Source organism: Helianthus annuus, chromosome 17 (assembly GCF_002127325.2).
Source record: "Helianthus annuus cultivar XRQ/B chromosome 17, HanXRQr2.0-SUNRISE, whole genome shotgun sequence".
Classification (NCBI taxonomy): Eukaryota; Viridiplantae; Streptophyta; class Magnoliopsida; order Asterales; family Asteraceae; genus Helianthus; species Helianthus annuus.
Window position 1 is genome coordinate 63,225,337 of NC_035449.2, and position 12,004 is coordinate 63,237,340.

The following is a 12,004-nucleotide window of genomic DNA, read 5'->3' on the forward strand; positions in this document are numbered from 1 at the left end:
TCATGATGTGGAGCAACCATCAGAAGTTGTGGCCATCAGAAAGAAATTAGCCATTTCCTCCTCTTTTTCATCGGAAGAATAATCGGTTAACCAAGTATCAGTACCTGCAATTAAGCTAACTTTCTGTTGTTGTTTCTTAGCTTCTTCAAGCTTCTTTTCATAGTATGCCACATCCTTTAGCTTCTTATTCTTGCATTCAGAAGCATAGTGCCCCTTTTGTCTACATTTATAGCAAACAACTTCTGTCTTCCCCTTTTCCCTTGGTTTTCCTTCCATCCTCCCTCTATCACTTTTCTGAAACTTACCACTTCCCCCTCTTAGCCTTTGCCTAAATGTCTTTGTGAGCAGTGCTATTGCCTCAGCAAAGGCAGAAAAATCTGATGAAGCCTCAGAAATTTATGTGTTATGGTAATGAGAGGTTTGATGATCTGAAGCTGGTGAAATTTGTGTGTGTTGGGTGTTTGAAACTAGAGCTATAGGTCCCCCACTTTGGTTTGAGTTTTCATAGATTTGTTCCTCTCTAGGGACTAAGATGCTATAAAGGTCATGCAAGTTCATATTCCCTAATTCAAGAGTTAATGATAGAGTCATTGTTAAACTACGCCACTCTCTTGGTAGTGCATCTATGAACTTAACATTCTTTTCACCGTTTGATTTCTCAATACCAAATTTTTTTAGTTCGTTTAAAAGCTTGGTAAACCTATTATATGTCTCAGAAAGGGTCTCATTTTGGAGCCTTTTAAACCTTCATAAGAACAGACACAGTTTGTTCTCTTGTTTCTCTTCATTCTTTCACCTCCTTCACACAAATTTTCCAATTGATCCTATATTTCTTTAGCAGATGCACAAGCATCTACCTGTGAAAATATGTCATTTGGAAGTGCCATAATCAGAAGTGATTTGGCCCTTTCATCAGCTGACACTAGATCCTTGTCTTCTTGAATCCAGTGAATTTCACTTTTTGGAGCAAAGCAGGCAGGGGGATAGCTGGGGTTCGATCAACAGCTTCTATTTCAGTAGGTGGTATATGTGGACTCCTCACAAGGGATGCAAACAGAGCTCGATTATGTCCATTAAGGAAGTTGATCATCCTGATTTTCCATTGTGGGTATTCCTCTCTGACCAAGGTCGGAGGTTTAGAAACAAGGGCCAAACAACCACCCAAGAATGGAATCGTCGAATGAAAACACTTGACAACCTTCGGGAAGCAGCTTTTCTTGCCACCAGAACTTTCTCCATTAATTAGGAATCTGATGCCGTCACTAAACACATTCCTTAAATTGTAGCCATTTTTTAATGTTTATTTTTTGGTGTCTAATCCACATATATATCACCATTGCTCTTGATATTCTTGACTGTATATCTCTTAAATGTCAACATATACACGTGTGATTTAGTTTACGAAGATTTTTCAATGCCGAGAACCTCAATCAGAGAGTAAACAAGGCGTAAGGTTCACAAACTAAAATGAGATATACCGGGCTAGGATTCGAGTTACATGAACAATGGCCAAACCAACCACCCTAGAATGGAATCGTCGAGCGAAAACACTTGACAACCTCCTGGAAGCAGTTTTTCTTGCCACTAGACCTTTCTCCATTAATTAGGAATCTAATGCTGTCACTAAACATATTCCTTAAATTGTAGCCATTTTTTTAGTGTTTATTTTTTGGTGTCTAATCCACATATATATCACCATTGCTCTTGATATTCTTGACTGTATATCTCTTAAATGTCAACATATACACGTGTGATTTAGTTTACGAAGATTTTTCAATGCCGAGAACCTTGATCAGAGAGTAACAAAGGCGTAAGGTTCACAACGGTGTAAAACTAAAATGGCATATACCGGGCTAGGATTCGAGTTACAGGAATAAGGGCCAAACCAACCACCCAAGAATGGAATCGTCGAACGAAAACACTTAACAACCTCCTGGAAGCAGTTTTTCTTGCCACCAGACCTTTCTCCATCAATTAGAAATCTGATGCTGTCACTAAACACATTACTTAAATTGTAGCCATTTTTTGAGTGTTTATTTTTTGGTGTCTAATCCGTATATATATCACCATTGCTCTTGATTTTTTTGACTGTATATCTCTTAAATGTCAACATATACACGTTTGATTTCGTTCACGAAGATTTTTCAATGCCGAGAACCTCGATCAAAGAGTAAAAAAGGCGTAAGGTTCACAGTGGTGTAAAACTAAAATGGGATATACCGGGCTAGGATTCAAGTTACTGAAACAAGGGCCAAACCAACCACCCAAGAATGGAATCGTCGAGCGAAAACACTTGACAACCTCCTGTATGCAGCTTTTCTTGCCACCAGACCTTTCTCAGTCAATTAGGAATCTGATGCCGCTACTAAACACATTCCTTAAATTGTAGCCATTTTTGAGATTTATTTTTTGGTGTCTAATCCGCATATATATCACCATTGCTCTTAATTTTCTTGACTGTATATCTCTTAAGTGTCAACATATACATGTGTGATTTAGTTTACGAAGATTTTTCAATGCCGAGAACCTCGATCAGAGAGTAAAAAAGGCGTAAGGTTTACAATGGTGTAAAACTAAAACAGGATATACCGGGCTAGGACTCGAGTTACTGGAACAAGGGCCAAACCAACAACCCAAGAATGGAATCGCCAAGCGAAAACAGTTGACAACCTCCTGGAAGCAGATTTTCTTTCCACCAGACCTTTCTTCATCAATTAGGAATCTGATGCCGTCACTAAACACATTCCTTCAATTGTAGCCATTTTCTGAGTGTTTATGTTTTGATGTCTATTCCGCATTTATATCACCATTGCTCTTGATTTTCTTGCCTGTATATCTCTTAAATGTCAACATATACATGTGTGATTTAGTTTACGAAGATTTTTCAATGCCGAGAAACTTGATTAGAGAGTAAAAAGGCGTAAGGTTCACAATGGTGTAAAACTAAAATGGGATATACCGGCCTAGGATTCGAGTTACAGGAACAAGGGCCAAACTAACCACCCAAGAATAGAGTCATCTAGCGAAAACACTTGACAACCTCTTGGAAGCATATTTTCTTGCCACCAGACCTTTCTCCATCAATTAGGAATCTGATGCCGTCACTTAACACATTCCTTAAATTGTAGCCATTTTTTGATCTAGTTTTTGGCGTCTAATCCGCATATATATCACCATTGCTCTTGATTTTCTAGATTGTATATCTCTTAAATGTCAACGTATACACGTGTGATTTTTTTTACGAAGATTTTTCAATGCCGAGAAACTCGATCAGAGAGTAAAAAAGGCGTATGGTTCACAATGGTGTAAAACTATAATCGGATATACCGGGCTAGGATTCGAGTTACAGGAACAAGGGCCAAAGCAACCACCCAAGAATGGAATCGTCAAGCGAAAACACTTGACAACCTCCTGGAAGCTGCTTTTCTTGCCACCAAACCTTTCTCCATCAATTAGAAATTTGATACCGTCACTAAACACATTCCTTAAATTGTAACCATTTTTGAATGTTTATTTTTTGGTGTCTAATCCGCATATATATCACCGTTGCTCTAGATTTTGTTGACTGTATATCTCTTAAATATCAACATATACACGTGTGATTTAGTTTACGAAGATTTTTCAATGCCGAGAAACTTGATCAGAGAGTAAAAAAGGCTTAAGGTTCACAATGGTATAAAACTAAAATTGGATATACCAGGCTAGGGTTCGAGTTATAGGAACAAGGGCCAAACCAACCACCCAAGAATAGAATCGTCGAGCGAAAACACTTGACAACCTCCTGGAAGCAGCTTTTCTTGCCACAAGACCTTTCTCCATCAATTAGGAATCTGATGCCACTAAACACATTCCTTAAATTGTAGCCATTTTTGAGTGTTTAGTTTTTGGTGTCTAATCCGCATATATATCACCATTGCTCTTGATTTTCTAGACTGTATATCTCTTAAATGTCAACATATACACGTGTGATTTTGTTTACGAAGATTTTTCAATGCCGAGAACCTCGATTAGAGAGTAAAAAAGGCGTAAGGTTCACAATGGTGTAAAACTAAAATGGGATATATCGGGCATGGATTCGAGTTACAGGAACAAAGGCCAAACCAACCACCCAAGAATGGAATCATCGAGCAAAAACACTTAACAACCTCCTGGAGGCAGCTTTTCTTGCCACCAGACCTTTATCCATCAATTAGGAATCTGATTCTGTCATTAACACATTCCTTAAATTGTAACCATTTTTTGAGTGTTTATTTTTTGGTGTCTAATCCGCATTTATATCACCATTGCTCTTGATTTTCTTGACTTTATATCTCTTAAATGTCAACATATACACGTGTGATTTAGTTTATGAAGGTTTTTCAATGTCGAGAACCTCGATCAGAGAGTAAAAAAGGCGTAAGGTTCACAATGGTGTAAAACTAAAATCGGATATACCGGGATAGGATTCGAGTTATAGGAACAAGGGCCAAACCAACCACCCAAGAATGGAATCGTCGAGCGAAAACACTTGACAACCTCCTGGAAGCTGCTTTTCTTGCCACCAAACCTTTCTCCATCAATTAGAAATTTGATACCGTCACTAAACACATTCCTTAAATTGTAACCATTTTTTGAGTGTTTATTTTTTGGTGTCTAATCCGCATATATATCACCGTTGCTCTTGATTTTGTTGACTGTATATCTCTTAAATGTCAACATATACACGTGTGATTTAGTTTACGAAGATTTTTCAATGCCGAGAAACTTGCTCAGAGAGTAAAAAAGGCTTAAGGTTCACAATGGTATGAAACTAAAATTGGATATACCGGGCTAGGATTCGAGTTATAGGAACAAGGGGCAAACCAACCACCCAAGAATAGAATCGTCGAGCGAAAACACTTGACAACCTCCTGGAAGCAGCTTTTCTTGCCACAAGACCTTTCTCTATCAATTAGGAATCTGATGCCGTCACTAAACACATTCCTTAAATTGTATCCATTTTTGAGTGTTTAGTTTTTGGTGTCTAATCCGCATATATATCACCATTGCTCTTGATTTTCTAGATTGTATATCTCTTAAATGTCAACATATACACGTGTGATTTAGTTTACGAAGATTTTTCAATGCCGAGAACCTCGATTAGAGAGTAAAAAAGGCGTAAGGTTCACAATTGTGTAAAACTAAAAGGGGATATATCGGGCATGGATTCGAGTTACAGGAACAAAGGCCAAACCAACCACCCAAGAATGGAATCATCGAGCAAAAACACTTAACAACCTCCTGGAGGCAGCTTTTCTTGCCACCAGACCTTTCTCCATCAATTAGGAATCTGATTCTGTCACTAAACACATTCCTCAAATTGTACCCATTTTTTGAGTGTTTATTTTTTGATGTCTAATCCGCATTTATATCACCATTGCTCCTGATTTTCTTGACTCTATATTTCTTAAATGTCAACATATACACGTGTGATTTAGTTTATGAAGGTTTTTCAATGCCGAGAACCTCGATCAGGGAGTAAAAAAGGCGTAAGGTTCACAATGGTGTAAAACTAAAATCGGATATACCGGGCTAGGATTCGAGTTACAGGAACAAGGGCCAAACCAACCACCCAAGAATGGAATCGTCGAGCGAAAACACTTGACAACTTCCTGGAAGCACCTTTTCTTGCCAAGACACCTTTCTCCATCAATTAGGAATCTGATGCCGTCACTAAATGCATTCCATAAATTGTAGCCATTTTTTCAGTGTTTATTTTTTGGTGTCTAATCCGCATAAATATCTTCATTGCTCTTGATTTTCTTGACTGTATATCTCTTGAATGTCAACATATACACGTGTGATTTAGTTTACAAAGATTGTTGATGCATGGAGTGTCTGTTGACTACGTCTGCATTAAGTCTTAGCTCAAGATAGGTCAACATAGGAGCTTGAAAGTCAAAATTAGGTTATTATGTTGAGGTTTCGCTTATGTGAACAATTAGAGTAGGAGGTTTGTTAGGATCTGGGGCTATCATGATTGTGTTTGTTTGCATAAAACGAATAATAAGTGCAGCGGAAATGAGTAGCAAACTTTGTAAACACAATCAAAGGAAAGTATAGATTGATAAACAATTGTTTTTCATTGAGTCAAAAGATTTACATAAAAGCAAAAGATTACAATGCAAGCTTACAATCTAAACTCCCCCTCAGCCTGATACACCAGAGTTGGTTGCACAAGATGAAAGGTTGAATTGAGGAGGCGAACTCACTCAAAACAAATCAAGTATAACAGTACAGAATACTGTCATATTTATAGGCAAACCAAACTACTGATGAGCTTCAGCTGACGTCACCATGATAGTGACATCTAACGACCTAATAAACTATAAACACTGTTCTATACAAACTACTGACATGTAACATCTGATAAGTAGTAAAATGCAAAGCTAAGGAAAACTACTGCTTCACGTTCCACTGTTGTAGCCTGAGCACAGATGTTGAATCTTCAGTGCATTCTTCAAAGGTGATCAGTCTTTGAGAGAGCAGTGCTTGAGTCTTCAACAGTACTCAGAAAACAGCAGTAGATAGAGCATCAGTGTTTGTCTTCAGCAGTCGTTAGATAATCATCAGAGTTTGGTTTATCAGTTGTTGTAGTTGAGCAGCACTTAAGATCCATCAGCTGTTAGATAACCACTGTCAAGGGGAGAGCTTAGAGTAAACTTCTGCTTATTGTGAATCCATTTTTATGATTAGGTTTTGGCTTTACATTATCTGTTCCTCTGATAGGGTTCAATCCCAACAATCTCCCCCTGGAACAGATAATGCCAAAACCTGTCTTTATTTAGGATCTTTATTCTTCATCAGAAGTTCCTCTGCTTTTCTTTTAAATTCTTCTTCAAATTCTTTGGAACTTGTATCATCCTCATCCCTGCACAGTGAGAGCTCAAGGAGATCTTGTAGATCTTCAACACTTAGGCCTAGTGCTTGATTCCTTGATATCTGTCTCACTTCTCCATTGGTTCTGTTCAGAGTCAGTACATGGGTCTTTTGATCAGAGAGCCACTTTAGTATTTTAAAACCAAATGGCTTTCTTGGGAGAGGTTTATTTACTGATGAACTTGAAATGATTGGCCTGGAAAAGAAGTGCAGAGCAGTATCATGAGCTTCAGACACTCGTATGAATGCTTGTTCAATAATCTTATTGGCTGCAGCTATGTCTGCTTCAACTTCTTTGTCAATCAGCTCACTGTTTGTGACACCTGCTGATGACTTTTGGCTTACTACTTTGACATTTTTGGCAAGGGCTTGTAGTTTTGCCAATCTTTCTTTATCTGATGCTATTTTCTACATAGCTTCTTCTATCTGTTCAGCTTCTTTGTTCTTTTCTACTCCAGCAGATAGCATTTCTTTCTTTTCTTTTCTCAATTTTGTGACAAAACCTTCTACTGTGCTGATCTGTGTTTCAAAAATTTTGACTTGCTCCTGTAGCTTTTTGTAGTCAGACTTTTTGGGAGGGTTAGAGGCTTTCAACCTCTGCTTCTCAAGCCTTTCATAAGCTTCATCAATTTGCTGCTTTGACCATTTTCCTATGGCCTCCGCAGTATCCACCTTTACCTTCACCAACTCCTGCTTCTTCCTTTTATGCTCGGAAATAAGATCAGCTATGAATTTGTTGTATTTATTCCAATTTGGAGCTGTCTTTTTCTTCCGTGGATCAAGTTTAATCTTTTCAATTCTGTCAGCTTCAAGCTTCAATGCAATGAATGGCCAGTAGTCTTTGAACTCTGTTTCTTCAGCAGAATAGAACTTTTCTTTCATTATGTATGCAAGATATTCCTTTCTTAATTCATTTCGTTGTTCTGCTTTAGGAAATAAGCTTGACACCTCTTTGTTCAATTCACTTGCATATTCTGCTATTTGTTTGACCTTGTTGAGCAGAAATTCCCTTCTTTTCAAAATGGCTTCATCGTCTTGATCCTTGCATTCAACTTTGGCTCTTATCCTTGCTTGTCTTGCTTTTGTTTCAAGATATTCATTGATGTTTTCTGGAATTATGAAACCTATGAGAGAAGGAAATTTCCTTTTTGTAAAATCATCTATGGTGTAAAACTGCTTCATCTCATTTTTCACAGCTTCTAATTCCAATGGATACTTAGCCGCAACAGGATCATACTTTTCATCAGCAGCCTGTGCTGTTTCTCTTTTTCTTTTGAGAAGCTTTGTAGGTTGTGGTGTTGGAGTGATGAGATCAGTGGTGGATTTTTGACCAACAGTGGTTGAAACAACTGGTTTTTTATCCACTGTTGTCATTACAACTGTTGATATGTCAGCAGATGTCTTCTGCTTTTGAGCAGGGGATGATGGTGATGGTGGTGGTGAATCATCATCAGGAATGAGAACCCTTCTCCTTTTTAATGTAGGAGAGGCTGATGATGTTTTGGGTGGATCAGTGGTTTGAGATTTGATGGCAGTGGTTTGTGATTGTGATTGACTAACAGTGGTTGAAACAACTGGTGTTTCAATCACTGTTGTCATTACAGCAGATGTTGTAACATCTGCTGTCTTCTGCTTTATGGCAGGAGGCAGTGGTGGTATGATTTTAGATGATGATGGTTTGGTGGTTTTTGGTTTTGATGAAGGTTTTTGTGCTGTGGACACAGGTGGTGGTGGAACAGTAGTTGTGGTGGTGTGTGTTGGTGGTGTGTGTGTTGATGAGATGGCAGCTGTTTGGCTACTGACAGCAGTTTTTGTAACTACTGTTGTATCAGTTGTTTAAGTTGAAGTTTTTGAGGTTTTTGGTTTCTCTGGTTCAATGTACAACCCATCTTCTATACCTTTCTTTTTCAGCTTGGTTTTCTCCCCCTTATTGGCATTATCTGCCAGGGGTGTATCCATGAAGAAAATGGCAGATGGAACTTTCTCACTCTGAGCAGTCTTTTGTATGTTAGCTTTTATGGCCTTGATGTCTGCTTGAGTGTCTTTGAACTGAGATTCCACCATGTTTGTGACAACTCGAATTTCCAAGATTTCTATTTCGCATTTATTGCACGTTCTGTTATTGTTTAGTTGTTTACTTGCACAATTGGTTTGCTATGAAACTGTATACGTTTTGATACCATAAAGTGTTTTGTGGTTGTGCATGGTTATGTGCTACTTGTAAAAGATTTGTCAAATAATGGAATGTGGTGTTGAAACTGTAATAAATAATACTTAAGGGTGTTTAGGGTTAATAGTGAAACCTTAACAACTCATAACCCTAATTCCCTTCCCTAATCATTCACTAATCATTCACAAAGAATCAAAACACGTACTTTCACCTCCCCTAATCCTCTCTACAACCATCTCCTCATCAATCTTGGATTCACAAGTTCTTTTGCATCAAGTTGATTACCAATCCATCTAGAAACAATCCAAGGTAATTGTTAATGAATTGTTGTTGTTCTTGATTCTTGATTATGTGATTCATGTTAAAAACCCTAGTTCTTCATATATGATAGTTCTGTGGCTACCGAGTGAAATCTGATTGTTGTGAAATAATATTGATCAGTGGTGTAATCGTCTGCTTAATGTCAAGATGCTATAACTGTTGAATGATAATGGGATTGATGCTAGACTGCCACAATGTAATTAGGGTTTTAAGATCGTATGAATATAAGAACGTAACTGATATAATCACGTTGAACTTGAACATTCGTATGTATGTTGTTTCTAGTCAGAGTTTGTATTGTTAAACTGTCTGAGTTTTGTGATGTTGTATGTCCGAGTTTTAATTACACAATGTTGTCTGAGTTTCTTGAAGAATACTTCTATGCCCCGAGTTTCTAATACAAACATGCATGTCCGATCTTTTTAATCATGTAATCAGGTCCGAACTCTTAAAGGATTGAGTGTGGTCCGAATTTTATAACCTCAGGCATGTGATCCGAGTTTTAAAAGGGACATGAAGTCCGAGCTTTATACATAATCATATAATCCGAGTTTTAAATAACCTACATGACCGAGTTATTTGCTTGTTTTTGTTGTCCGACCTTTAATGACTTGTAGAAGGTCCGAGTTTTATTATATCAGGACAATAGGTCCGAGTTTCAACCCCCACACACCCTGTCCGAGGTTTAAAACCCTCCCCCCTTGTTGATAATGTCCGAGTTTTGGACAAGGCCACCTTGTCCGAATTCTTTTAATGCAAAGGGAGTCCGACTTCTTGCTTGGATCAATAAGTGGCCGAGTTTTTGATCTAGGGCCTTTGTCCGACTTTTTAATCCCAAACCTTAATGGTCCGAGCTTTAAGCTACCACCCTCAAGTCCGAGTTTCATGCTTAGACTTGGCCAACTTTTAAACAGGGCAAGCCCCCCCCCCTCCCACACTTGTCTGTCCGAGCTTTGATTAGGGCAAAGCTCTGTCTAATTTTATATGATGTTAAATTGAAGCTGAATGTATGTTATTAGATATTACATGATTGAACCTGTTAAGTGTGACGGTGTTATATTAGCCAGATTGTAAAGCATGCAACTACTGTTTAGCCTGATGATCCATAAAGCGTGATATTGATTTACTACGTTAGAATTGACCGATGAACGGGAAATATAACTGTTATGCGTTGCTTGATGATGATTGCTTTAAATACACTTCGTGACAAATATTGCATGCGAATCAATGCGAGCTTAACTGATTGTGTATGCATGCATAACTATAGGACGTGATTGATTATTCGTGAGCACATAGTTAACATACCGAGCAAACAAAGGTGAGTTCACACCCTTACTAAGGCATGGGATTCCCAAGGGCTTGGGAATGGAATTAAAGGAAAGAGGTTGACTAGATTTGTACATACACTGTTACTAGACTACCATACCATCGTCCTCGGTTGTGCAGGACACATACGTAAAACCTACGTATACTTATGCTACTCGCTATCCTCGGTTGTGAAGGATACTCACGTAAAACCTACGTGAACTTATACTCACTACTGCCTCGGTTGTGTCAGGCACTTACGTAAAACCTACGTAAACCCCCGCGTACTCCTATCCTCGGTTGTGAAGGATACTTACGTAAAACCTACGTAAACCCCATACGCGCTACTGTTCTCGGTTGTGAAGAACACTTATGGTTACGCATAGTCTAGTGGATAAATAACATGGGAAGCCCCCACCAATAGAAACCAATATCAGCCCAGTAGAGCCACCTGATACTCATGAACTTACTATTACGCATTTACTTTCTGTGAACTCGCTCAACTAGTTGTTGATCCTCTGTTACATGCCTTGCAGGACGTTAGGTACTTGGAGCATGCACAGGGAGGCGCGGTCGTTGTGGACAAGGATCGTGTTTACTTTGATTTGAACATTTTGACAAATACACACTTTATTTATGATTGGGCTGTTATGCATTTGCTTCCGCTAAACTTTGATATGATACTTATGTTTTGGAACACCTTTCATATGGATGGGTTTGGTTTAATACAATTTCTTTTACTTTATACATGGTTCTATATGATTGGTGGCTTGATCCTGGTCAGTCACGCTCCCAAGCGGTGATACTCCGCAGGTGGATTTTGGGGTGTGACAATGTTGGTCAGCATTTGTACTTGATTAGCATGCTTTTTAGCAGCCATTTGTTGCTATTGTTCAAGCATGGGCTGGAAGATATTCCAAAGCTCATTTGCAGCAAATGCTTGTGGAGCAGGTGCTTGAGCAGGAGGGGCAGATGATTGGGCTTTTTGAGCTTCTAACAGCTGCTGCACCATATCTTTTATCTCTGCAACTGAAGATTCCAGATTTTCAACTCTGGCCGTCAATTCGTTGTATTTTGAATCATCACCTGAATTAACAGGATCATCTGAATCCCCACCAGCAGTGGTTGTATCAATGTGTGACTTAGGAACTGTGGCCCAAAAGTCATCCATTGATGCCCCTTTTTCTTGGTACTGTGGACTTCTTTCTTCAGTACTCGATAATCCTTTGATGTTACAGCAGTTAAAGGTAACTCACTGGTGGTTACCGATGTTGCCATGGAAGAAATTGCCTTCAAGAGAGTCTTAGTAAT

At 38.6% G+C, this 12,004-nt stretch overlaps 1 protein-coding gene across 1 annotated transcript in view; it reads right to left on the bottom strand.

Moving 5' to 3' along the window:
- Positions 1-12,004, bottom strand: part of LOC118488841 — a 28,768-nt gene continuing 16,764 nt past the window's right edge. Inside the window, exons 2-3 of the mRNA XM_035986235.1 lie at positions 7,576-8,246; positions 1-387 (exon numbers count right to left, since the gene is read on the bottom strand). Of these exons, the coding sequence (XP_035842128.1) occupies positions 1-387; positions 7,576-8,246 (1,058 nt within the window). The remainder of the gene's footprint in view (positions 388-7,575; positions 8,247-12,004) is intronic.